Source organism: Heterobasidion irregulare, assembly GCF_000320585.1.
Source record: "Heterobasidion irregulare TC 32-1 unplaced genomic scaffold scaffold_13, whole genome shotgun sequence".
Classification (NCBI taxonomy): domain Eukaryota; kingdom Fungi; phylum Basidiomycota; class Agaricomycetes; order Russulales; family Bondarzewiaceae; genus Heterobasidion; species Heterobasidion irregulare.
Genome location: NW_009258209.1, coordinates 176,993 through 201,435, shown reverse-complemented (window position 1 = coordinate 201,435; position 24,443 = coordinate 176,993). Strand labels below are relative to the sequence as shown.

The 24,443-nt window shown below is 54.0% G+C and overlaps 10 protein-coding genes across 10 annotated transcripts; 6 read left to right on the top strand and 4 right to left on the bottom strand.

Annotated features, from left to right (window-relative positions):
* The first annotated feature begins 4 nt into the window (after nucleotides 1-4).
* Nucleotides 5-1,027, top strand: HETIRDRAFT_390743 (uncharacterized protein). The gene has a single exon (XM_009554321.1). It carries the CDS (start codon nucleotides 116-118, stop codon nucleotides 959-961), a length of 846 nt encoding a protein of 281 aa, XP_009552616.1. The 5' UTR covers nucleotides 5-115; the 3' UTR covers nucleotides 962-1,027.
* A 668-nt stretch (nucleotides 1,028-1,695) lies between these two features.
* Nucleotides 1,696-4,209, bottom strand: HETIRDRAFT_442445 (uncharacterized protein). Its single transcript, XM_009554320.1, has 3 exons — nucleotides 3,232-4,209; nucleotides 2,603-3,111; nucleotides 1,696-2,441 (listed from the first exon to the last, which is right to left on the bottom strand). Exons 1-3 carry the CDS (start codon nucleotides 3,823-3,825, stop codon nucleotides 2,300-2,302), a joined length of 1,245 nt encoding a protein of 414 aa, XP_009552615.1. The 5' UTR covers nucleotides 3,826-4,209; the 3' UTR covers nucleotides 1,696-2,299.
* Nucleotides 4,210-5,404: 1,195 nt separating this feature from the next.
* On the bottom strand, nucleotides 5,405-6,046 carry HETIRDRAFT_108212 (uncharacterized protein; the record flags this gene model as incomplete). Its single annotated transcript, XM_009554319.1, has 2 exons — nucleotides 5,405-5,642; nucleotides 5,766-6,046. 2 exons carry the CDS (start codon nucleotides 6,044-6,046, stop codon nucleotides 5,405-5,407), a joined length of 519 nt encoding a protein of 172 aa, XP_009552614.1.
* A 2,487-nt stretch (nucleotides 6,047-8,533) lies between these two features.
* Nucleotides 8,534-10,967, top strand: HETIRDRAFT_390740 (uncharacterized protein). The gene is made up of 10 exons (XM_009554318.1): nucleotides 8,534-8,728; nucleotides 8,794-9,073; nucleotides 9,158-9,342; nucleotides 9,407-9,517; nucleotides 9,573-9,620; nucleotides 9,682-9,754; nucleotides 9,814-10,084; nucleotides 10,137-10,324; nucleotides 10,390-10,592; nucleotides 10,657-10,967. The coding sequence occupies exons 1-10, from the start codon at nucleotides 8,550-8,552 to the stop codon at nucleotides 10,814-10,816; spliced, it is 1,698 nt and encodes a 565-aa protein (XP_009552613.1). The 5' UTR covers nucleotides 8,534-8,549; the 3' UTR covers nucleotides 10,817-10,967.
* Nucleotides 10,968-15,019: 4,052 nt separating this feature from the next.
* HETIRDRAFT_67890 (20S proteasome, regulatory subunit beta type) lies at nucleotides 15,020-16,241 on the bottom strand. The gene is made up of 5 exons (XM_009554237.1): nucleotides 16,135-16,241; nucleotides 15,930-16,049; nucleotides 15,798-15,862; nucleotides 15,307-15,696; nucleotides 15,020-15,129 (listed from the first exon to the last, which is right to left on the bottom strand). Exons 1-5 carry the CDS (start codon nucleotides 16,135-16,137, stop codon nucleotides 15,081-15,083), a joined length of 627 nt encoding a protein of 208 aa, XP_009552532.1. The 5' UTR covers nucleotides 16,138-16,241; the 3' UTR covers nucleotides 15,020-15,080.
* A 69-nt stretch (nucleotides 16,242-16,310) lies between these two features.
* HETIRDRAFT_148960 (calmodulin-like protein) lies at nucleotides 16,311-17,640 on the bottom strand. Its single transcript, XM_009554317.1, has 7 exons — nucleotides 17,593-17,640; nucleotides 17,494-17,538; nucleotides 17,343-17,379; nucleotides 17,242-17,274; nucleotides 16,911-17,183; nucleotides 16,701-16,788; nucleotides 16,311-16,575 (listed from the first exon to the last, which is right to left on the bottom strand). Exons 2-7 carry the CDS (start codon nucleotides 17,506-17,508, stop codon nucleotides 16,569-16,571), a joined length of 453 nt encoding a protein of 150 aa, XP_009552612.1. The 5' UTR covers nucleotides 17,509-17,538; nucleotides 17,593-17,640; the 3' UTR covers nucleotides 16,311-16,568.
* Nucleotides 17,641-18,669: 1,029 nt separating this feature from the next.
* Nucleotides 18,670-19,565, top strand: HETIRDRAFT_390727 (uncharacterized protein; the record flags this gene model as incomplete). Its single annotated transcript, XM_009554316.1, has 3 exons — nucleotides 18,670-19,030; nucleotides 19,086-19,170; nucleotides 19,223-19,565. Coding segments are annotated over exons 1-3 (729 nt in total), but the record flags the coding sequence as incomplete, so codon positions are not given.
* A 1,009-nt stretch (nucleotides 19,566-20,574) lies between these two features.
* HETIRDRAFT_390723 (uncharacterized protein) lies at nucleotides 20,575-21,360 on the top strand. The gene is made up of 3 exons (XM_009554315.1): nucleotides 20,575-20,961; nucleotides 21,022-21,156; nucleotides 21,213-21,360. Exons 1-3 carry the CDS (start codon nucleotides 20,839-20,841, stop codon nucleotides 21,255-21,257), a joined length of 303 nt encoding a protein of 100 aa, XP_009552610.1. The 5' UTR covers nucleotides 20,575-20,838; the 3' UTR covers nucleotides 21,258-21,360.
* Nucleotides 21,361-21,941: 581 nt separating this feature from the next.
* HETIRDRAFT_243345 (uncharacterized protein) lies at nucleotides 21,942-22,444 on the top strand (the record flags this gene model as incomplete). Its single annotated transcript, XM_009554314.1, has 3 exons — nucleotides 21,942-22,007; nucleotides 22,066-22,194; nucleotides 22,277-22,444. Coding segments are annotated over 3 exons (363 nt in total), but the record flags the coding sequence as incomplete, so codon positions are not given.
* Nucleotides 22,445-23,135: 691 nt separating this feature from the next.
* Nucleotides 23,136-24,368, top strand: HETIRDRAFT_331191 (uncharacterized protein; the record flags this gene model as incomplete). The annotated part of the gene is made up of 7 exons (XM_009554313.1): nucleotides 23,136-23,205; nucleotides 23,278-23,393; nucleotides 23,450-23,593; nucleotides 23,649-23,724; nucleotides 23,782-23,889; nucleotides 23,945-24,132; nucleotides 24,195-24,368. The coding sequence occupies 7 exons, from the start codon at nucleotides 23,136-23,138 to the stop codon at nucleotides 24,366-24,368; spliced, it is 876 nt and encodes a 291-aa protein (XP_009552608.1).
* Nucleotides 24,369-24,443: the final 75 nt, after the last annotated feature.

Here is a 24,443-nt window from a genome sequence, read left to right as displayed (position 1 = left end):
GGTTGGGGTCGGTAGATTCCACGTCGACGAGCCGGACCGATGGGAGCGCCGCGACGAGTTCCCAGTGAGAATCATAACCGCAGAGGTAGCAGAGCTTCTCAACCTGCTCCTTGAAATGGGAAATCGCCCGTCCCTGACCAGCCTCTGGGCGTCCGCGTACACCCGCTCGTCTTCGCGGCCTGTGGACATGGTCTTCAGCTTGATGGATCTGCTGGGTGTCAACTTGGACGTATCTCAGTTTCACCAGGACGAGAGGACGAAGGCGACGATACGGTTGATACAAGAGGTGATGAAACGGGGACGCGGGAGGGCTACCTGGCTTTACATCGCGCCTTGGGTCAAGCCCTCGGGCGAGATTTCCACGCTGCCTGAGATGCCTGAGACCAGCGAGAGCGGTCGCGCGTATTTCCAGACGAGCGGGGGTAAAGTGCTGGCTATGAAAGCATTCACTGCAGAGCGAGCCTGGCGGTCGGTGGGCCTGCCCAGTCCGGTACCTACGGGCAAAATGACCGATTCCGGCTACTTCGTTTTTTCCGCCAAGGCTGCGCTGGTCAGTCTCGAGGATCGAGAGAATGCAGAGAGCTGGCGGAGGAAACACATGAGAGCGTACGATGACCGCGAGACGTGGGCCATTGTGATCGGGAGAATCAGAAACAAGAATCGCAACCCCGAGACGTGGGAGATCGAGCCTATATCAGACGGAGAACCCAGGCGGGAGGGGGTGTATGAGCTAACGATGATGCTCGTAGAAAAACATAAAGTTAACCTTTATCATCGTGTGGGCATGGAGAAGGAAATGGACGAACGCATCACTGCTGGCTGGGACTGGAAATACAGAGAATTTTGTATCGGCGGACCAGGCCGGGGGGAACGAGTGAGATTTGGGGCTTTTCCCGAAGGTCCTAAGTACTTGCAGTCGTTTGTACCTCACTCTATGACACCGTCGTTCGTGGGTCAGTGACTTTCGCTGCATCAGAAAACTCACAGACATTAGTTTGAATCAATAATCACCACTCCGTTTGATTGCGAGATGCATGATTGACCGCTATTGAATTGCTCCACCACTCTCGCGATCAAGGCGGCGCTGCTGTTGCCTGGAAAATATCTGCGAGCCTGGATCTCGACCTCGATCGGCTCGAGGTTTCGAGTCCCCGATCCCACTGAGCCTGTACATTCGCTCTGACAACAAATCAATCCACCCACTATCAAGAAAAAGACCCACGCCAGCTTTCAGCCCGCTGTTCAAGGTAGCGATGAGCAAGAACGACGAGGCGCAATGCCCGTCTTGACTCCGAGAGAACGCGTCGCAGAGCGAAGCCGCGGATGAGTGGATGCGAAGACCTCGGTCGACCGAAAAGAGGACCGCCGCCTACCTAAGCAGCTGCTGCTGTGCCGCCAGTCTGCGATGTTTCGGAAAGAAATCAACAAGAGTTTTTCGTTTGTCCGAAGACACTCCTTAAAGAAAGATGCACGTCCGAAGCCCGAACGCAGCCTCTGGAGTGCGCACAGAGAATACGACGCGCGCTGACGTTGCTCGGGCCTCGCATGCATCCTCCACAAAGGGTACTGTAGACATGCGAAACTTGATTCGCATTGAAGGTGGCGGCGGAACTGAATCCATCACACCTTTCAAGTTCCAAGTCGCACACCCCGGCTCAGCCCGGCACCTCCCGGCACCCACCAAGCTCGCTCCACCTCCTCGAAACCGATTCGCCGCGCACGCATGGTATCATACCTTCAAGAATTAACTAGCATTGCCAGCGAATAAAGAACCCACAAGCCACGTCGTAAATAAGTAACAAGCAATTAGCGCTGAGCCAAACTGGAGCCGGACGGACCAGACCAAACCAAGGATACCAAACTAATACTAAAAGAAAGGAAAGTCTGTGCGAGAGAGAGAGAAAAGTCGTAAAGAGACAGTGCGAAGGCGGGAAGGAATGCAAGGAGCCGAAAGTAGCAGTGGAAAGAGAGGACCATAAGTCTTGGGCCGGGCGTAATAAGAAGTGTTCATCAACAAGAGCCTCGAAATGACAGGGCAGCGTGCGGTAGAGGCGGCCGTATTATAGCTGTACGCGATCAAACATGGAAAAAAAGACAAGAAACGAAGAAAAAAAGTTAAGAAAAAACCAAAGGAAAGTCGTCGAAAGGGAGAGGAAAAACAGGATAGCGGAAGCGATGCGGGGTATCAGGATGCGACGCTATATACACGATGCGGGTATCTCTTCTTTGTGTGTGGTGTGTGTCTTCTACTACATTCCTCGTTGTTCTTGTCGTCATAGCGAGTACTGACGTCATCTGTTTAGAATGTCGATACGGGTGCGGGAACGGGGTGCTCGTCTTTGTGCTCGGCAGGGGGGGAAAGGCTCCGACGGCGAGCGCCGACGCCCATGCCGAGAGCGATGCTGGCGTTGAGTGTATGCGCGCGGGCGCGGACCATCGGACTGTAAGAAGATGATTGGCATGAGCATATATCCACCATTACGATAGCCCAAACAAAGGGGAGGGGCGATGAAACAGACAGAAGAACGAGAGCGTGAGAAGCGGGTGAGGCAGGAACACAAAAAAAAGAGAAGGCGAAGAGGGACCGAGAGCAGACACCCACCTGCCAGCTTTGATAAGTTCCATGAGCCGCGCGTGCTTCTTCGCCTCCATCATCCACAGCTGCGGGCCAGACCCCCACCCGAGCACCTCCTCCCGCGCGTCCTCGTCGTCCGTGTCCCACTCCGACACGCGCTCCTCCGCAACGTCTGCAGAGGCGTCTGCGACGTGCATGGGATGCGCAGGGCTCGCGCGCGCGCGGGTGCGGGGAACAGTCAGCACGATGCGCTCGAGCGCGGGGTTCTTGCTCATGCGGAGCAGCGCGGGGTTCCACACGGCCGGCAGCGACGCGCGCAGCGTGCGCAGGCGCGGAGAGCGCGCGAGGGCAGCGGGCAGCGTCAGTGGGGCGCCCGAGTTGTCCGCGTCCGCATCCGCGCTCGCGAGGGCGGCGGCGTGCTCAGGATGTGCGGCGGCCGATGCGGCGGACGGGGGTGTCGACGGGCGGGAGCCCGGCTCAGAGCGCGAGCGTGTGCGGGAGGGATCGGACAGGCGAAACGCGATGGTCACGGATGTCTGTATATAGCGTGCGCATGCCCAAATACAGACGAAACGCACGGAAACAGAAGAGAAAAAAAAAACCTCCCATCAGAAGCTAGATTTCCAAAAGGGGAGGACGAGGGAAAAATGACGCACGAGGCTCTGCCATTTCGTGACCGCCCTCGCGAGGCCTTCCATGACTGCCTTGGGCCGCTCTTGCGTGAGGTAGGCCTCGCGCTTGCGCAGCACGAGTACGCGGACGTCGAGCGCGGCCAGTGCGTCGCCGAAGCACCGCCCGCCTTCGACGTCCTTTCCCTCCATCTCGGCGTCGTCCACGCCCGCATCGAGCGTGAGGTCAAGCAGTTCCAGCGCGCGCCTGGGCTCGGAAGGAGACGACGGGAGCGAGGCGGCGCCGCATGCGCGGAAGACGACGGCGAGGGCGGCGTAGGAAGCACAGGCGCGGAGTTTGCGCACGCAGCGGGCGAGGGCGGGAGAGGACTCGAGGGTGCGGGCGAGGAGGCGGGCGGCGCGGGCGCTGCGGATGCGTGGGGCACGGTAGAGATGCGGGGCGCCGATGCGGGCGAGAAGACGGCAGGTGTAGAGCGGGGCGAGGCGGGAGGCTGCGGAGGACAGGGCAGGGGACGAGGTGAGGGCGGGGGCAGGGGCAGGGGCGGGGTGAGGCGAGAGGGCGAAGAGAAGGATTCGCTCGAGGAGCTCTTCGGGCATGTCTGTCAGGGTGAGGGCCGGCATGATGGCGGTGGTCTGGCTCGGGACGATCTGTGCAGCTATTGGGTGGGTGGGTATACCGCGATGTTATGTGGATTGTACAGAGCTTGAAGGTAGTTCGATCGCTGGCTGTATGTGGGTCGTGGGGAACGAGGGGCGATGCGGCTGATAGATATGAGAGGTATAAATACGAGTGCGACGATAGGCGCTTAGGGGAGAACAGAGGAGGGACAATGATATGTAGTGAGGGAGAGAGGAAGCAGGGCCTGCGAAACTTGGAATAAAATGTTCGAAGTTCGGACGCGGTGACGTGACGAAATTACGGCGCTCCTCTAGGGCGGAGTTCTCCTCTCCTTTCCTGACTGTAAATGCTCACTGCGACGCGAGCGAGGGAGGCTTCTGGGCTTCGGACGGGAGGTTATCCAGGTCACACCCGCATCCTTGCCGTACTTATACCCGCACCCGCCTCCAGCACACCAAGCACAATAACTTGGGACCCGCGCACTTCCATGGCCAGACAATATCGTCCGACTGCTTTCGGAGCCCACAGCCCCTGCGTCAAGCTGAAGCACGCTCAGCGAGGCGGTACACAGCGAGCGCACAGCTCTGAGACTCCTGCCCGACCGGCCCATGGGCGATGACATGATCTCGAATCAGACTCCGATCGGCGCGTCGCCGGCAAGTCCGCACTCGTCCGCACCCACTCCGCACCCCCGCCGGTCACTTATCCTTCGCTGGATCTCCCACTGATCTCCCCCTTCCGGCATTTTTCGCACACAGTTCGAAATAAGCATCTCTGGCGTGTTCCTGTGCATGACGGCACTCGGACCCTCGTTGGCATTGCTCGCATTGGCGCATTGGCGCACGCGGAGAGGGCTGCGGGAGCGAGAGCGGCGTCATGTGCGCCTCGAGGCAGCATGGAACGTATGCAGCCCGCTGATGCCCAAAAGCGTCTCAGCGAGGACGCCAAAAAAGGGACATCGCCCGATTTTGCGGGCAAAATGCAAATTCAGTCCCCGATCGGGACCGGCTTCTCCCATTGCGGATCCAGATCACACCTCTTCACGCAGGCTGTGGCAACGCCATCCATTCCATTCATCATTTCTCTAATGAACGCTCGTAGCTACTTACACATCTCTCAAGGCAGCCCAGTTGCTTTGCTTGCGGGTCATGCAGAGCCCCAGAGCAGAGCGAGTAAGGACAGCCCCTTCCTTGTCTATAATACTTATTGTCTTCTCTCCCTCATCATCCCCTCGGCCCTCCCGGCCGTCCCATAAGAACGCTGTGCAGCTGCATGTCGCGCCACTATCTACTTGTGATTGTCTTCCTACGCTCGAAATACCGTCACGCATTCACCTCACTAGCCTGTCCGACTCGACTGCCCCTGGGGCTTCTAGACTGCGGCTCCAAGGATGGATCAGCGATTGCCGCTTTCGTGTGGGGATTCTGATCGCTGTGGCGCCGCGTAACGCGATGGACGAGTGCTTGACGGTGCCGCGTAACATCGCGTGAGCTAGAGGTAACTGACCGAGAAGCGCGCGGCGGGCGCCACCAACGGGTGCCGACGGACGCGCGCACGTCTCGCCGCGTCGGTCTCGACTCTTCAAATCGTGGGAGCATCCGGCCATTCGACGAAACGGTGTTCTATGCGGCGTTTTGTTTCTTTATTGGGCGCGTCCTCCGGTGGATCGACGATTGGCGAGCGAATGTACGAGAGGTAGGTACTGGGTAGGTACGCGTGCATATATGCATATAGCCTCACGCCCGTGAGTAAAGCATTTGATAGATGCGTACCGCGCCCTACCGCGTATCCGCTCTGCGCGGAGGCAACGACGGCATCGCTGACTGGAGTGAGACCCTGCTTGTCTCACTTCACTCGAGATGTCTTGCTCATCTCGATCGGTCCCTACTGAGGTCAATTCTTCGGCTTCAGCTGCATGAGTGAACGGGATTGATCATCGTACTAGTGCGTATAGGACGCGCCGAGACATGAGGCATGAGACAATTCATTATTGTCGCTGCCGCCGCCACTGCCGCTGTCGAGCGTTGCCACCTGTCTGCGGAACAGTGACTGGAACGTGCCTGTCTTCTTGTTCATTGCTCGGACACTCTCGGGATCTCCGCCTGCGTCACCGAAGCACCGTACTTCTGTCAGGCCGCAGGTCTGCGCGGGATCCATCTCCGACCCGTCGTGACCTGTCGACGCATTGCCCGAGCGGCCGTCACCGCCGCCATCAAGAGGCATTGCCAATTGTCTGGCTGACATCGAATGTGTCTAGAGCCTTGTCTCCTGTCGAACACTCTGGCATCTGCGAGACTTCACGATTGCACCTGACACAAGGCCTGTGCGACATACGTTCCTTGGCCCGCCATGCATCATGCGCCCGTCCTGTCGACGCACTCTCCGAAGTGCTTCACTTTCTCAGCCTGATGTGCAGCCTGCTCACTACTTGATCATGATCTCGCCTGCGTCTGATCCCTCGGACATCCCGATCATCAGTGCAAACCGGCGATTGGACACACCACCATCAAACCTTCCGTACCCAGATCGAGGCTGGACAGATACGCAAGGTCGAGCACGCATCGAGCTAATAGATCGAGCCACTCGGCATCAACACCAACGCTCACATCAACGCTGATGCATGATGGCCGGGTCGCTGATTTTGACCGTATAGGCCCGTATAGTATAGGCAGCAGTACTGCCTCCGTCAGCTGATCGCGTCGGCATCCCTGACATTGCCAGAATCGTCATCGTCATCGTATGTGACTTGTCGGTGCTGCGCGTCCGGTCGTGCAGAAAAACAAATCGTGCAGCAGTATCAAACGACGTACCCACAAATTATATTGCGTGTACGAAGTGTTTACGACACGTTCGGGCAGTTCGGCGATCGTGCGTACACATAATAAATGGATGCCAGGGTCAAGCGGTGCGCAACGTCGTTACTATAGCCATGGTCATGGGCACTGGCACCGCCGCGCCTGGGCCAGTGTAGACACTAATATACGTGTATATATGCATACGCTTCTGCGGGTCCAAGTCCATGCGCGAGTCGGCTGAAACATGGCGACGAAATAGGCAACTCAGTGGCCACAATCGTCTGCGAGCTCCGTTCCGTCTTTACGAAGAAGGCCGAGGCTTTGAAAGCTGGAACCTGTTGCGTGATGAGGGCCTGAGCAACAAGAGCAGGGCAGAGCGGAGCGCTGGATCCAAGATAAAGTGATGTGCAACCTCGGCGCCCTCGACGGGCTCTCGACGGGCGCGAGGATATCCTGCAGACCGAAAGGCGGAAAAAAGGGTGCAATATGTGTTGGTATCACTCTGACAAAACTTATAAGCGCCGACGGGCCCTCGGCGGGCCTAGACATACCATGTGTGTATGGTCGATGATACCTTGCGCGCGCGCTCGGAAACGCGTCGCCTCGTTGCCCCAGGTTGCCCGTCAGCGGAGATACGTCGGTCCGACGTCGCTCCAGCGTGGCCACCATGAGCCATCGGCCAGTCCCCATAGAAAATTCCGCGTATCAGGCCATGAAACGCGGGCCTCGGCAAGGCGGTGTGCAGGGACGCGCAGGGTGCGGACGAGGGCGCCAGGCCACATCGCAAGGATATTGAAAGCGAGATGGGGCGGCGAAGCGCGCGCGCGGGGATCTGATGCACGCGCGCGCATCGTTCTGTACGGTGCGCATTCCAGAGGGCGGGCAAGGGGTCCATTCAAGTTGCCGAAAGTCGGCATCAAGTTGGTTGATCCAGATTTCTGGTCCATCTAAGCATATTGTGCTTGAGTGACCACAGATAACCTCCAACAGATGCGGGCAAGGTGAATGCTGCGCTAATGACAAAAGACGTGATGCATCGAGAATGTTCAGCAGATAGGCATGTGGAACGTCAGTGCGTAGACGCAATGCATGCAAGCAAGTGTTGTTACCATTACGATGCGACATGTTGATCGACGTGCGCATGAACATGGTAGCGTCAGCTGGCAGCCTGAAGGACCTTGAGGCCGCAGCTTGGACATGACAGTTAGCGCGCAAACGGCCGAAAAAAGGCATACATGATATCACAAGCTCGAGGTAAACCTTGCCTTGGGGGACTGGGCCACGGCCTTTGGAATACGAGGCGTGTGTATATGTCAAGTGTAGGAAAGAGACAGGTTCATTGACAGATTCCCATTGAGAAAATTGATACCCATAGCGGCCCGGTCACGGTTGCAACATGGCTGACCTGAAACAAATGCGCATCTAATGGATAGTTTAGAGCGTGGCTCTGAGGACCCTTTGGCTTGCCTGAGCCCTCGTTGACGCTGGTGTGCAGGGATTTCATCAACAGTCCCTGATTGATCTTTCTTTAGATGTGGGGCCAATCATTCAATCGTGAAGGCATCAACATGTACCTCGTTATATCCGAACTCCATCCAACAAGCTCCAACAAGGCGACACAGATGGCTATTCAAGCTGAGAATTAGCGTCTTTTCATGAGCTGATCACAATAACTTTGTGCCAGACTCCGCAACAAGCAGGCAAGTAGGTTGACGATGAAAACAAGGGTTGATCTTGAATTGATGGATTGATGAAACTTTCAATGCTGAGATCAACAGGAGACAGCCGTTCTATGGTCAGATTATTCCATTTCTGCAGGGTGTCCGAGGGTGCTATGTCGTGCCGCGGAGTCCCTAGATGCGCTAAGACTATATCAAGGGCGCTGCTGTGCCCTGTGAGAAAAATCACCCCGACAGGCTATTGCTTCCTCTATGATGCAGGCCAACAGTGCAAAGGGCAGAGTGTGTGTCGTCGGTGCTGGCGTTGCGGGACTGGTGACAGGCAAAGTTTTGCGAGACGATGGCTTCGCGGTCACGTTACTCACACGCGACGCGTCCCCTGGGGGCACCTGGGCGGCAGAGCGCGTGTATCCTGCGCTCAAGATAAACAGGCAACTGTCTCGACTCCTCCTCATGATCCACGAACTCAACCGAAGAATTACTTTGTTTGATACAGTGTTCATGGCCACTACTGGCTTTCTGGGCTGCCGATGCCCGATCCGAAGGATTCCCGGAAAACGGGCGGCAGATTGACAGGAGAAAACGTGCGGATGTACATGGAGGCGTATGCAGACACGTTTCTTAGCGGGTGCATCAGGTTCAATACCGAGGTTGTCCGTATTGAGCGTGGGCCCGCAGGCTCCGGCTGGGTGGTGCGCGTCAGATCCGCGGCGACAGGCGCACACGAGGCAGCGGCAGAGGATCTGCACTTTGACAGGCTTGTGCTCTGTACAGGCGTGAGTCTCTATTTCGGTCGGTCCATTTTGAAAGGAATTATTTGGGCTGATGAGATGATATGGGCGGCGGGCCCTTCGACACAGGGCATGAGCAGCCCGTTTGTACCGCCGAATTTGGAGGCGGGCCGCAGCAAATTCAGAGGCCCGGTGATCCATTCGTCCGCTTTCAATGCAAACATTCATAAGATCCTTGCCGCATCCGAGTCGTCCTCGGAGGGGTCCACTCGCGGAACTGTCCTTGTCATCGGCGGGGGGAAATCGGCGCAGGAGTAAGCAACAGGCTCTTGGGCTCACTCGAGTGAACTAAGCGACCCTACTTGTTCTGTACAACAGTATTGCTGCCTACTTCGCGTCGCAGGGGCGTCGAGTTAAGATAGTTTTTGAAAAGGTGGACGCTATCCTCGCGAGTCCGGTCCCCCTGCCTGCTGCGATTCGGAAGAGTCGGTGAGTGTTCTGCACTAGTATTAATCCAGGCCTATCGCTTACTTCTCTGCCACAGATTTATGGCTGTTTTTGTCGGTCATTATCCCATGAGAAGCCGTTTGGAGTGCGTTTGATCCTATAAGAGAAAACATATGTGACTGATTTCAGGCCATCCTGGAAAACAGGAAGTTTCTCCATCAGACCACCCCTGGGAGCTGGCTCATCCACGGATTCAATCAATTTCTTCGATGGAGCTCGGTGAGTCAGAGGTCGCTCACCATGACTGAACATGACCATTGAAACTGCAATCACTACAGTTCTTGACGTTTTCCGTCCCAAAACAGTCTCCTCTCCGCAATTCACCCTCAATTTTCTGGTCCTTGCGTACCAATGACGAAGGTGTGGGCTCTCCTGACGGGTTTTACACCTTGACTCGTCAAAACAAAATCGAATTGCTGGCGCCTGCTCGTGCTGCAAGTTTCGGTGATGATGGGCATTCCGTCATACTCAACACGGGTGAAGTCATAGACGCAGAGGCTGTAATACTGGCCACAGGATATCAATCATCGTGGAAAGGCTTATTTGAAGGTGGGCACGTGCGTTAACTAGATTCTTTCTGTCATCATTGAATAGGATGCAGACGAACTTGCAGATGAGGTAGGTCTTACGAAGCAGCAGCCGACAGATTTTCACAAATGGGATTATCCCTCTCTGGCCAATCCGCCTCCAAGGCTGTCTGAAGCAGAGCACGCAACCACACTCATATATCGAGGCCTGATTCCCGCAAAGAGCATCGACCGTCGCGATTTCGCCATCAACGGGGGAGTGGTAAGTCCTGCCCCACTTTCTCCCTTGAGCCGGAGCTCACACCAGTCGGAATTGAACCTCTGTAGTTCACGACGAACCCTGCATATCTTTTTGAGGCATCGGCACACTGGATTTCTTCTTACTTTCTGGAAGACTCCTTTTTGCACGTCCCGTCCTGTGAAGTTGCACTCAGAGAATGTCAACGCGTCGCTGCATGGAATAGGCAACGCTATCCCGACATGTTCTTGTGGGCAAATGAGAGTTACAGCACCAGCTTCGCCTTCTTCGAGTGAGTGGTGCTTCGTTTTATAGCCATGAGAATTGCAGCCTTTGACATCATTCGTGTCCGATAGTTGGCCGCAAGCAGCCGACGATCTGTTTGAAGATATGGGTCTTCGAACGATGCGAAGTGGAGGGAACTGGCTCACTTGGATATTCCGACCCGTTGATAACAATGAACTTGCGACTTTGACGGGGGAGCGGAGAGCGAAAAGACTGGAGGCTACATCGTGAATTCACTATGCCATCCGGTGACCAGAAGTTTGGAGGTGATGCGAGGTAGCAGAACTTTATATACTAAATGATTACCCTGTTACTGGAACGACTTGAGTCGCGGGAAGATCTGAAGGAGTCGATTGGGAGTAATGGACACTGAGCTTTCACCAAGATCAAATCACGACTGAGGATAAGCAGCACCTGAATTACATTTTCTATTGCACACCCACGTAAAGTAAACGATCTAAAAGATAGTGGAATCGTAGCGGTTAATGCGAGAGTGGGGTATGTCGACGAATAAGTGTGGGTATGACAACTAGCGAGTCCTAAATCCATAATCCATAACTGGCTCTCTAAGCACGACGGCCAATGTGGAGGCCACCAGCCGCGCCCTCAGCGACGCCAGCAACATTCCCGACATGGGCGACGAGCCCCTCTACACCGGCGGCATTAATATCGCGACCGACATGGAGGCCACCAGCAGCGCCTTCAGCTACACCAACAAGGCCACCGACGTGGGCAACTAACCCCTCTACACCAGCAGCATCAATATCACGGCCAACGTGAACCGCGCCGGCACCAAACTCCTTCGCACCGGCAAGGCCGCCAACATGGGCAATCACACCCTCGACGCCAGCTCCATTAATGTCTCGGCCGACGTGAAGACCACCAGCAGCACCTTCGGCAACGCCAACAAGTCCACCGACATGGGCGACTAATCCCTCGACACCTGCAGCATCGATGTCACGACCGATGTGAAGACCACCAGCGCCGAACTCCTTGGCACCAACGAGTCCACCGACATGGGCGACTAATCCCTCGACACCTGCAGCATCGATGTCACGACCGATGTGAAGACCACCAGCGCCGAACTCCTTGGCACCAACGAGTCCACCGGCATGGGCAACTAATCCCTCAACACCTGCAGCATCGATGTCACGACCGATGTGAAGACCACCAGCGCCGAACTCCTTGGCACCAACGAGTCCACCGACATGGGCGACAACACCTTCAACACCTGCGGCATTGATGTCCCGACTAATGTGGAGAGCACCTGCACCATGTTCCTTAGCGCCGACAAGGCCACCGGCGTGTGCGACAACACCTTCAACACCAGCTGCTTTGACGTCGCGCCCGATGTGAAGACCACCGGCAGCACCCTCAGCAACACCGACGAGGCCGCCTACGTGAGCAACCAATCCTTCAACTCCAGCGGCATCGATATCGCGTGCGACGTGAACAGCGCCGGCACCGGCCTCCTTCACACCAGCAAGATGGCCGACATGGGCGACGATGCCCTCAACTCCAGCAGCCTTGATATCGCGACCGACGTGGAGTCCTCCAGCAGCACCTTCGGCGACGCCAACGAGACCTCCAACATGGGCAACTAAGCCTTCAACGCCAGCAGCGTCAATATCACGGCCAATATGAGCGCCACCAGCGCCGAATTCCTTGACACCAACGAGACCACCGACATGGGCAACAACGCCTTCAACACCGGCGGCGTTAATATCGCGCTTGTTAAGGGAGATGCAAGAGTCTTTAGCGGGGGAAGGGATGAATCCAGGAGCACAGGTGGAAACGACACATTTGCTCGCTGCACAAGCGACAGCAGAGACGTTAGGAATGGCAGAGCAGTCAACACCAGGAGCGCGAGTAGCCAAGGTATCGAAAGGAGAGGCGATCGCACAACCACCACCTACACAGGCCTACACTCAGTATTTGTAGCCACTGAGGAAGAGATACAAAGAAAAACGTACATGACTCGAGGTCCCGCGTGGTATCGACACATTCCCATCCTTTACCAGAGCTGCCACCAGGGACACCGCAAACAGTTTTGCCAGCGTCGCACTTGGGCGCATTCGTACGCTTACGGCGGGAGGAGGGGGCCTGAGTACCGCAACCGTGAGGGAAACTACCGCACTGTCCATTACACTCAGATAGCGGCGCAGGGCAAGTACAGTCGGTGGGAACAGCGTTGGGGTCAGTGGTGTTTGCGCCGGGAGCATAGCTAGGACGGTAGCCATCCTTGCATTGGAAGTTACAGGGTGCCTTGGGAAGACAAAGCGGGGTACAGTGGTTGGGGTACTTGCAGTTTTGCTTATCATTGTGGCCGTTGATCTAGTTCCCATTACTTAGTACCCATATATCAAACAGTAAGGAAAGAAAGTAAACGTACGAGGTCCTCCAGGATAGACTGAACCTTCAGCTCGCCGACCAGGAGCGCGGCAGACTGACAGACAGAGTTGGACTTGACGAAGTCAGGAAGGACGGACAAGCACAAGCAAACGTCGAGATGTCCGGCAACGAGCGGATGTCCTATCACAATCGAAGAAGATTCAAAATCACGGAAAAAGTGCGGAGCGAAAGGACATACCATCTCTTTGAACGTCGAGAAGCGTTAGGTCAACATCAAGGCCTACACATATGTCTATGAGACCGCGGCCGACATGGGCCTGGCGGGAAGAGAGTGCGCGATTATGGGATGACGCAAGGGCTGGGGCAGCAGCGGCCGCCAACAGCGGAAACGCGGTGGACAATTTCATATCAAGCAGTTAATCAGCGGATTCTTCTGTAATGTTCGGGAGGGGAAAGCTCTTCTTCGTAAAGGACAGGGAGAAGAAGGAGCAAAAGGAAGGGACGGGGAAAAGACCGACTGTGAGGAGACTGAGAGAAAGAGGAGGAGAGGATAAAGGAACGGCAGCTATCCTCGAGTCGAATTTAAGGGTGTTGGGACGCCCGCCGCTAGCGCTCCGATATGCTTCACAGAAGACTTGTTCGCCGCAGCCGGGATGAATTGTGCGTGCTCCCCATCTGGTGGTTCTCGGTCCTTCTCGGTTTCACGAAATGTCATGTCCCGCTAAGCCGAGAGCAAACGGCGCCGGTCTGGGGGCTAAACGCACACACGCCACCTATTCTCTGGGTTCCGTTGCCGTCTGTTGCCATGCATTCACCGGTGCGGCGAAGTGTATCCGTATGACCCCAAAGTGCTGAGCGGAGTAAAAAATTAAAATGAAAGACGCGAGAAGAACTTGGCGCTCGCTTACTATTTTCAGACTTGACTATTGCCATATATGGAAGGTATTCGGTCAAGCATAAGCCGAGATGCCAGTTTTCAACATTTTTCTGAGCATAATCTACTCACTAGCGATGTCTATTTGATAGATAGCTCCTCCTACATCGTCAAGGTTGTAGAAAACACAGCACAATCAGAGGTTAAGCAGCTCATGTAACACTCACCCTCGGGGATTTGTGAGCCCAGAAAAGGCTGCATCTAGATGTGTACCCATTATCTGGATTATGAGTCGATTGGACTGTGATTCTAAATTTTAGAAGTGACGTACGCAGGAAATTGTGGGACAGTCTCATGAGAAGCGATCTTCGGAGGCGCGCCGAGGTACGTCTTCCATCTCTTCCCATGGTGGCATGGCATCAAGGGTTCGAGCCTCGGGGCTCTCTGGAAGTAAGGACGATACATATGACCTTACATAGATTTTGGATGTGCGGAATCGAAAGCAGAAACCCATAGAGCCTGAAGCAAGTCTTGATAGGATGACGTCGATAGGCCGATCAGCTATGTATAACTACCCAAAACGTGGGCGTCACCCGTAAGACAGGTGCTGGCCACCCTGCAGTTCGATGTCGTGAGCAAACGTATTTGTTTAGCTATCCCCAAGGGGTATCACTTTTGACTTCGCTGTCATAAAGGCTGCTGTGCGGCTCAAGCGCTCAAGCTCAAGCCGTGATCCTGAAAACAGCGGGATCAGTCACTGCGCCGCTCAGCGTCCGCCTTGACGGAACGCTTACCTACAGTGACTGGCGTGTGTGGCCGAACAGAAGTGCTAGGTCCCTAACACAAATTCTCTCCAGCTTCCCCTTAGTGAACCGTGTCCTCATTGTCTTCTAGCGAGCATGCCAGAGGCATGCCTTGGGTGACAGATACTCTATGGCAGCTGGTCTAGAGATCAACTGCGGGAATCCTCATGTTTAAATATAACGGGTGGGAGAAAAAAAAAGAACGTTCTATGGATGATACCTGGGCTCTCGGCATCAAACATCGATGCAAGCTTTACAGCATTGTCCCCGCCTGAATCCCACGTACAGTGCAGCTTCGAGCTCTGCTCGTCATCCCGTCCTCCGCGGACGCCTACATCTCAAGCATTGGCGCTCAGATGACTGACGGAGCGCTCGTTGCGATTCAGACATGATCGGCCGGAAAAAGGAGATAGAAAGAGACCATGCAATTACAACACAGAAAATGAGACGATGATACTTCTGCACTTTAATCCATTCTACCCTTGAGCGTGCGCGTTACAACTTTGTCCTTTGTGCTGTGAGGATGAACAAAGCACGGCGTTAACACGGAGAGCTTTTTGGATGTATGGAAGAAGAAAGGAAGGAAGTAGATGTGACGGAGATACCGGCGGGGATACCGGTGGGAACGAACACCTTTCGACGCAGGGCTTGCGCAATGGTATCAGCAGACAACACTGCAAACGTACACTCACATTACATGTACGACAGCCCCCCAGCCCGAATAGGCATCTCTATCCACAGCGTTCATCAGTGTCTGGCTGATAGTCTCGAACAAATCCTCTGGGTCCAGGCCTGGCTCCCAAAGACCCTCGGCAACACCGAACAGCTTGTCACTCGCCGTTCCAGCGACGACAAAGTCCTTGGCAAAGTTCAGACATCCAATCAGGTCGGCTGCAGCGATGTATGGTTCATATTTCCCGCTTGCTGTGCGCTCCATGCCTGCGATGACCGGCTCGATGAAATACGGCCCGAATCGGTGCTCGTACAATGTTGAGGAAACAAGACGCGCAAATGTGCTCGGTTCGATCTCGCGTGATTCTTTGATAGTGTACATGTTGACCCGAAACCGGAAGCGTTCACGTCTGTCGATCGTGGATCACCATATACGAGGGCGCGAGCGGACCAGGATTATAAACCCTGATTGAGTATCTTCAATGATCGTTGGTTTGAGCAATGTACTTACAGGGTCGCTACATCAGTCCCCAGACCCGGAAGCCCAAGGTATATCCGGTCTGTTACAGGGAACACCTAGATGAAAACCAAACCGCGTCCTCCAGTGAATACACATGCGTAGGCAAACATGAAGGTTACGCACCTTCTCAAAGTTCGTGGCAATAGTCATTGCCTGGTTCCCGAGGCGCAAATCAGAAGCAATCGCGACGCAGTCCTTCCCGACCATCGCTACCACCGAGCCGCCGTTATACTCCATGATCGACTATATATGCGATTAGATTGTTCGGTCAGCCTCAACCGGCCTCCGAGCGAGAATTTCAGGAAATCCGTGAGTCAAAGTAACATACCATGATGGGCCGAGTCGTTGAGATTCAAAGAAAGCACAAGTGTGTGGAGAGAAAAGGATTGCGTGGTGCAGAGTGCGGAGGTGGCTGGTGTATGGACACGGTGACGCGTCGCCCATACGCATCACACGGTGTCACGCGCTCCGGATAATGTCACGGTACCTGGTGCCGAAATCATTGAAGACCAGAAAAGCAAAACGAGATCTTCATCTCCAAATTCTTTTTGTATTTCAGACTTCGGAATCAAAACGTCGTCGTCTCCTACAACCAGCTTTCACTACGAACCAGACAACGGCAAGAGTCCAACGAAGAAGAGATGTACAGCGTCAAGACAAAAGAGACTCCAAATCACATACATGCGTTTAGGGTAAGGAACTTCACGAAAGGAATAGAAGTATCGAATACGGCAAGTGTGTAAAGTATCTACTTTGACAGCATCATCTGGGGACGAATGTAGTCGTTAGCTCAAACGGTGAAAATGGAGATTGAAACTTGAGAGGGCTGACCTTGACGAACTCTACAGAATGAACGATGGGTCAGTTCCGAGATAAAATGTCAGAGATGGGCACTACGAACCGTCGTAATTAATCTGGCCATCACCATCCACGTCGGCTTCACGGATCATCTCATCGACCTCAGTGTCAGACAATTTCTCACCTGCAAGCAACAGAATGATCAGCCATGCCCGACAAACATTTCGGAATCGGCGAAAAAAAACCCCCATCGAAGGATCGATAATGGAACACAGGAATAGCCAGTGGCTGTGCTATGCTACTCACCGAGGTTCGTCATGACATGTCTCAACTCCGCAGCGCTGATGTAGCCGTTTCCGTCCTTATCGAAGACCTTGAAAGCCTCCTTGATCTCCTCCTCGCTATCGGTGTCGCGCATCTTGCGCGCCATCATCGTCAAGAATTCGGGGAAATCGATGGTGCCATTGCCGTCCGCATCGACCTCATTGATCATGTCCTGGAGCTCAGCTTCGGTGGGGTTCTGCCCGAGCGACCGCATGACGGTCCCGAGCTCTTTTGTAGTGATAGTGCCATCGCCGTCTGTGAACAAGAAGGGTGATGTCAGTAAGAGAGAGGTTTGGAACAGAAGATCACGCACCCTTGTCAAACAGGGAGAACGCTTCCTTGAACTCTTTTATCACAGAAGAGAATCAACGCCTTGTTCTATTCGTCTTATTAGTGCATTTGAGTCAGACATACCAGAGATTTGCTCTGTGTTCCATGGAGTGAGCTCAGATGGCGGTTATGGTTGAGAAATAAAAATCCGCACCCTCAGACTATCCCCATTCGAAAAGTGAAGCAACGAAGAATGAATCCTAGGAACCCTCGAGCGATTGCCAAAGATACTCACTAGTTGATCGGCCATCTTTCAGTCTTCGTAGAAGATCAAGTATTCCTGGAAGAGAGAGTATCAGTCGTGCCCAAAATTTCTAGCCATGAAAAAACCGACAAAGGGCCAATTGGTAGCGGGCAGACAAAGGATCGTCCAGTGGTGGTTGAGAGGAGGGTTGATGGGACGTTCACCCGAGCTACTTGAGGTCCCAGTCACGCGGCGTGATGTATAGGGCCATCTCGGCAATCGCCTGGCGCATTATGCTATTTATGGAAGGCTTTCATGTCTTCAGCCAGCCGTGGGCGCAACGCATCGAACTTTGGAGGTTGGCGTACACGACAACAGTGCGAGCAGGCGACGGGCGAGGCATGTCCCGTTTTCACATAATACGTGTCCGACGTCAATTGGCATTGCACATTTTTCAGGAAAGCACGGAAGACGAGGAGGTAATCACGCCGTTCAGATCCTTTGTGCCTTGACCAGACAACAACAGCCCATTACGATGCAAAAGCCGTCTATTCATCCACCAGCAAGGTTTGACGGATGATATTAATTTGAAGACTCGTCATGAGCGAAATGTTGATGCGCAGCGTGCATGTTCGTAAGAAAAGCCCCCTTCAAGGAGGTATAGCTTGATAGATCTCAGCGCACGAGGACTAGATAAGGACGAACCACGGCCGCGATAGAACGGATTGCTCGCATTCTGCATTTCGAAAATTAAATGAGATGAGAGACTGGATCTTGGAAGGACTAACATTCGTAAAGCCAGGGTCCAGAACTGGGGTACTTACAGGATGATAACGGATATCAATGCTGAAAGAGCTAGAATGCTTACCTCGAAGAAAGTCAAGGTGACATCTATCGTAGGAGTCCCTGAGACAGACAAGAGGTTGGAGATGTCAAAGTCCGCTCAGCGACAGCGGATCCTGTGGAACCGCCGCAACATATTGGTGATTTCTTGTCGCACGATATTGCTCTAGTGTTTTCTGCGAATCAAGCATATCAGGAACAACTGGACGTGTTCAGTATTCATCAGCTGTAGAGCAGACGTTTTGTCGTTTCAAAGAACGAGCAGAGGCAGAGTTTGAGATAAGCTCAACGACTTGTAGAAAAGGAAAGAACATTCCACGGTCAGCCGGTCGACCAACCACAGGCCGAGTGGCTGTGAGACAACCTCACCATCCGCTGTCTATAGTAGCTTCAAGGCCCCGAACCTTCTACCTCCTCCCAAAGGCTTGCCTGGCCATTGACGATGCCTGTTCAGTCGACTCTCACGGCTGACGAAAAAAACAAGCTGAAGGCCGCGATCGTCCCTACAGGCAAGATTCAGACCGCTGCGCTTGCACGCATCTACTTCGCACACCCCGACCCGAACTCGTGGTCTTATGGCGGGCTCCAAGGGGCCCTCGCGTTCGTCATGGACAACAACAAGAATACGTTTTTCCTTCGCATGGTTGACCTCGTCGGAACGAGAGGTGTCATCTGGGAGCATGAGCTTTACGAGGGGTTTGAATACTTCCAGGATCGTCTGTTCTTCCACTCCTTTCCTGGTGACGTGCGTTGTCAATTCTACGTCTTTCGTCCATTCCATAGTGCTCATGCCACGACAGAAATGCATGATTGGCCTCGTCTTCGCGGAAGAGAGTGAAGCCAAGATCTTCTTCAAGAAAGTGACGAAGAGGAAAGACACGAAGTGTACGTCTCTACTTGTCGTTCCCATTCCAGCCATTCATCCTTATTCATCCAGCTAAACCCGCCAAAGCGCCATCTACCAAAAAGACCTCATCCAACAAATCTGGGAAGATTGACAAGTCGCTCATATCTGGTCCAACTGAAGGCTCGTTCAAGCACGTGGGACACATGGGCTATGATTCCGAGAAAGGCTTCGTCTCCTCCGGCGTCGACCCCTCCTGGAACACCTTCCTGACCGACCTCGAGTCGCATGGCATCGACCACGAGCTCATCAATCAAAACATGGACTTCATCAAAGATTTCGTGCGGGACGCACAAAAGACCGCTGCGGCCACCACTGCGCCTCCAGCAGCCAAGAAGAAGAAACCACCTCCGCCTGCGCCTCGGCGCAACGTTGCAGGACACGAGCATCAGGGTTCCACGTCGAGCGTGGCTGGGTCTGCTGCGCCCCCTCCACCTGCCCCGCCCTCTCGCCCTGCGCCTCCGCCCTCCCGATCAGCACCTCCCCCTGCAGCGCCTGCTCCTCCGCCTCCGCCTCCTGCTCGATCCTCGCAAGTCCCTCCGCCCCCTCCAAATCGCGCTCCCCCTCCTCCAAATCGCGCTCCTCCGCCTTCACAGCCAGCCCCTCCTCCACCTGCCCGTACTTCAACAGCGCCACCGGCGCCACCTCCACCTCCACCTCCACCTCCAATGAATGGCGCCGCCCCACCAGCACCGCCACCGCCACCTCCACCACCACCTCCAGGTAGAACAGGAGCTCCTCCAGCTCCTCCCCCTCCCCCTCCCCCTCCCCCGCCCCCTCCAATGGGTGGTGCGCCCCCACCTCCCCCACCTCCCCCGCCTCCTCCTCCTCCGGGCCCAAGTGGAGGTGCACCCCCACCACCACCGCCCCCGCCCCCGCCTGGCGTTGCAGCAGTCATTCCTGCACCTCAACCTGGTCGCGGCGACCTGCTTGCCTCAATCCAAGGCAAGGGCATACATACCCTTCGCAAGACCGATGCGAGCTCGGCGCCGGCACGCTCGACGCCTCCGCCTCCCGCCGAAGACACTTCTGGCAGCAGCGGAGGAGGCGGCGGCGATCTTACCGCTGCGTTGGCGGCCGCGCTGCTGCAGAGAAATAAGAAGTTGGGTGACAGCGATGACGAGGAAGACGATGACGACGACTGGGATTAGAGTGCGCGTCTCTGTGTGATTGGAATCCTTTCTTTTATCTCCACTTTGTTTTGTCTTATCGCTTATTCACGTTCCTTTCTCATTTTGCTTATTCGCCTTTTCGCCTTTGCTCTTCATAATCTGCCACGAACGCTCATCCTACAATTTACAAGGCACCGGCTCGGATATGCTACCCAATTGGTTTCAACCGAGCCTCCGTAATGCATTCCGGATCTCATTCCTTCCGTTCTGTGCCCTGGACTTAGACTCACACGTGCTATGTTTCAACTGCCACTGACGTCAGCGCGGCAGCGCCCGATGTCTCACCAAAGGGCGCGGCTCTCCATAATATGATTGTGCACTGCCAAAGAACGTCATGACATACGAGCGCCCCGCAGTCCTTGCTATAAATTCGCGACCCGCTGGTGTTCTGCATCCATTTCCCCCTCTGATCCGTCTTACATTCAACCCGATCAAATTCCTTCATTTCGCATAACACTCCATACGCCTCCCCGAGCCATGTCGAGCTCCATCAATGATATCAAGAGCAAGCTGAAGCCTAACAGCGATGCCTCTAGCACGTCTGGTGGCTCCAACGAAGCTGCCGAAGAACAGCAGTTCTCCATCCAGCCCCACCCTGCTGTGCGCTCCATCTCCTCCCCATCGCCATATCCACAACCCGTTCTGATGGCATTCATACAGAAAACTAACAACCCAGCGGATCTCGCGCCTCAGCCGGGTGCGGGCATAACTTCCAAGCCCGAATTCGAGGCATTCCATACACCGGGGCCGTACGTGCCCAGCGCGGCGACCGCGAACTCAATCGAACCTCCCAAGGTCAGCATGTTAGCATTTACTTGTTGGCCTACCCGTACTCAACCTAGTTTAATCAGAGCCGTGAGGAATTGAGGGCCCGTGCTGCAGAACTAAACAAGTAGTCGTACACTGCTCCCGGAGAATGTATACCAGCGGTATTGTAGGAGTATGATTCTGGACGGTGTATCGGGTTGTATCTGATATTATATGCAAATGTTTTGTCATCAAACCAGACGAATATTGAAAGACCTCCATTCGCGCACCTGCTACTCCATGCTCTAAAAATAAGCCAACCTATTAGTATGACATCATCACGCTTCATACCCCACACTGATCTGTTCGTCATGGCCTCTGAATCGCTATATAGCTTCAGTATTCGTTGGTGGGACTCGCAATACCCAGCGTATCCCTCGCCAGTGGCATCTACCGATTTTTGACGACCACATTCGAACAAAATCATGTCAACCCAAAAACAACAACCTTCGCCTGGACATCGACTCACGAGAGAACAGTCTCCGAAGACCGTCCCGCCGTCTCTTGACAGAGATGCTTCATACCTTGATGCCCCATATGCCGCCTCCAGTTCGCCGCCAGCGCCTACCACCAGAGACTCGACCATCACGTTTGCCCCAGACCGACCAACCACCACGGGTGACAACACCAAACAGCCACCGCCGCCCAAGTCTGACACAGAGACCTCAAACTCGTCTTCGCTGGGACGCAGTGCGAACGAGTCGTCAGCTTCCAACGTCAGCACCGCCGCGACCGCCGGATCTGATTCTGGCGGTGGCACAGGATCCGGCGGGGACGACTATCCCCCGCAGAGGCATGCTGGCGCAGTGGGTTACGGTCCAGCATACGGCAAGGGCCCGGTGAGCGTCTTACGTTCGAGGTGTCCTGATTGGCCTGGTTGACGACATATTCCCGCAGGGTCTGGGCGAGAAAATCACAGGCATAAAAGAACAGATCAAAGGGAAGCTGTCGCACAATCCCCAGCTCGTCGAGCAAGGACAGCTTCGTAAGACGGGGGAGCTGAAGAAAAGACAGCAAGAAGACAAAGTGAGCGCCGAATTCTGCATCGCGACGCACGCGGGCTCCTTGTAATCATCGCTCAACGGGACTCATGACATCTTTTGCGCAGGATCCCTTCCAAGACCCAATATCTGGCTCGCAGCCCGCTCAGGCATCTGGCAACAAACCATCGGACAACGTCACGTCTTCGGCGCCGCACGAACGCGCCTCCACCGTCGCGCCTCGTGGAACTGATGCAGCTGAAGAGCAGCGCGGAGAAGGCAGAAATGTCAAGATAATTGATGAGTCTGAGTAGCAGAATAGCCTTTGTACCAGAGTGACGGGTACTTTGAGTGTATCGGTGAATATCATGAGCAGACTGGAAATGGCAAGCGGAATTGAGTCGGAGCTTCATCCGCAACCGCGTAACGCGGAGGTCATTTTGACTTCGACTTACTTCTCTCCGTCAACGACATCGCCAAGAACAAGCAACTCAATGCGCATACGTTGATCATTGCTCATACATATACAGTTCAGAGCGTGGGCCACTGTAATTCGATTCTTGATCTAACATGGGGTCGGTGAGTCAGCAATCAGGTCCCAGGGATCATGTCATTCTCGCCTGAAGAGGAGACTAGCTGTGCAGTAACCACAAATCAAACAGCAAAGGTTTGATTGTTGGACATTTATTCATCATTATAGGGGATTGAGTGTTGCAGCTGGATGGCCAGTCCTGCCAGACGTGATCGTGTCATTGATTTATGTGGTTGTCTTAAATATCCAGTTGGGACTGAAACAGCCTCTCTTTGGCTGGATCGGCACATGCGAATGATGGCTCGTCCACCGCTTGGTCGCATTCAACATTATGCACCGATAGGCCGTCACTTCAATGACGGAGATCGCATTGCTGTGTGATGCCGAGAACTTTCAAAAGGCCTCGCGTTAACGCTTTCACCCTGCCCTGCGGCTTGCTTAATCCCGACTCCAACATGACCCAGCACGATATATCTCTGGGTAAAGCTACTGTAATATCGACAGCATTAGAGGCCGTTCTGTATGGTGCGAGTATTTTGTCTCGATCCTCTATAAACTTATTCATGGTGATTCATGGTGATTCATGGTGATTCTCAGGCTTTTCCTTGATGATGTTCATCGAGACGTTATGGGTTCTTCTTCGCCGAGCGAGGAAAGACATTAGTGTTCCCATGGTATCTGCCGCTGCTATGCTCTTCACATTCAGTACTATCGTAGGTCAACTTCTTTACTTATGAATGTCACTGATGCCTTTTCTTTGAATGGCTAGCATATTGGGATCAATATTTATTACAGTATCCAAGGCCTGGTTCATAACGTATATCCTATAATTGATCAAAACTCCTCAGAGCTTCCGTTCATACTCAAACTTGTTATTTATTGGTCGCAAACGATCACCGGTGACGCAATAATAGTGCGTACATATAAAACCGCGATAGCTTCGAGTATCTGACTTAATAAAGCCCCAGATCTACCGCTGCTACGTTGTCTGGCAGTCATTCTATGTTATCTTGCTGCCTATAACAATGCTATGCGGAGTTGGCGGTGCGTTCAGTCATCGATCTGTCTCCATCCTGCAAACCTATATCGAACCGTGTGCAGTGACTGGCGCCATCAGCGTTTGGGCTTACGCTACCTCATCTCCCGCTACACTAGGGTGGATGCTAGCTTTCTATATCTTGACCTTGAGCGCCAATTTACTGTATACATGTGCGTATCTTTTTCCGATGCCTTGGTGGACAATCCCTTGATATGTTTTCGCTAGCACTTTTATCTTTCGGGATTTGGAGAGCAAATCGAACCATTCAAAAGGCCGATGTGTATTCTGCATTCTCTCTGATACCTATCATCTTTGTGATCATCGATGCTGGCGCCATATACACTATCGCTCTGCTAGCTTCTCTTCTATGTCTTGTCAACGATCAAAACGGAGTCTTAATTACCTTGGACTTGGTATGGGTCCTCTAAGTTCTACGACCTTCTGATAGCTCATATACCATTCGTCGCTCTCATAGGCAGTGCCTATAATTTCAATTACCTTCTACATGGTCATCGTTCGAGTAGGAATGCCTAAAACATCAGGTGTGATGGGCGCAGATGGAACGGGCACGACTGCTTTTACCACGGTCTTGGAACCTGGACGTGACGATGGCATCAATCGCATGGCAGACGCGCAATTTATTGCCTAAACTTCAAGCATGTACGGATCATCATAGGCGACCGGGGTTCTTCAAGGGTTATATCGAGGTAATTGGAAGAGTGAT

Coding starts and splice junctions, on each gene's coding strand:
- HETIRDRAFT_390743 (XM_009554321.1), top strand. CDS start 116: ATGGGAAATCGCCCGTCCCTGACCAGCCTCTGGGCGTCCGCGTACACC.
- HETIRDRAFT_442445 (XM_009554320.1), bottom strand. CDS start 3,825: ATGCCGGCCCTCACCCTGACAGACATGCCCGAAGAGCTCCTCGAGCGA. Junction 3,112..3,231: donor TCACGAAATGGCAGAGCCTC/GTGCGTCATTTT, acceptor CGCTATATACAG/ACATCCGTGACCATCGCGTT. Junction 2,442..2,602: donor GAACTTATCAAAGCTGGCAG/GTGGGTGTCTGC, acceptor ATCTTCTTACAG/TCCGATGGTCCGCGCCCGCG.
- HETIRDRAFT_390740 (XM_009554318.1), top strand. CDS start 8,550: ATGATGCAGGCCAACAGTGCAAAGGGCAGAGTGTGTGTCGTCGGTGCT. Junction 9,518..9,572: donor GCTGCGATTCGGAAGAGTCG/GTGAGTGTTCTG, acceptor TCTCTGCCACAG/ATTTATGGCTGTTTTTGTCG. Junction 9,755..9,813: donor AATTTCTTCGATGGAGCTCG/GTGAGTCAGAGG, acceptor CAATCACTACAG/TTCTTGACGTTTTCCGTCCC.
- HETIRDRAFT_67890 (XM_009554237.1), bottom strand. Junction 15,697..15,797: donor GGGACTGATGTAGCGACCCT/GTAAGTACATTG, acceptor CACGATCGACAG/ACGTGAACGCTTCCGGTTTC. Junction 15,130..15,306: donor GGGGCTGTCGTACATGTAAT/GTGAGTGTACGT, acceptor TCATCCTCACAG/CACAAAGGACAAAGTTGTAA.
- HETIRDRAFT_148960 (XM_009554317.1), bottom strand. Junction 17,275..17,342: donor GAACACAGAGCAAATCTCTG/GTATGTCTGACT, acceptor CTGTGATAAAAG/AGTTCAAGGAAGCGTTCTCC. Junction 16,789..16,910: donor ACATGTCATGACGAACCTCG/GTGAGTAGCATA, acceptor TGTTGCTTGCAG/GTGAGAAATTGTCTGACACT.
- HETIRDRAFT_390723 (XM_009554315.1), top strand. CDS start 20,839: ATGTCGAGCTCCATCAATGATATCAAGAGCAAGCTGAAGCCTAACAGC. Junction 20,962..21,021: donor CCATCCAGCCCCACCCTGCT/GTGCGCTCCATC, acceptor GCATTCATACAG/AAAACTAACAACCCAGCGGA. Junction 21,157..21,212: donor ACTCAATCGAACCTCCCAAG/GTCAGCATGTTA, acceptor TAGTTTAATCAG/AGCCGTGAGGAATTGAGGGC.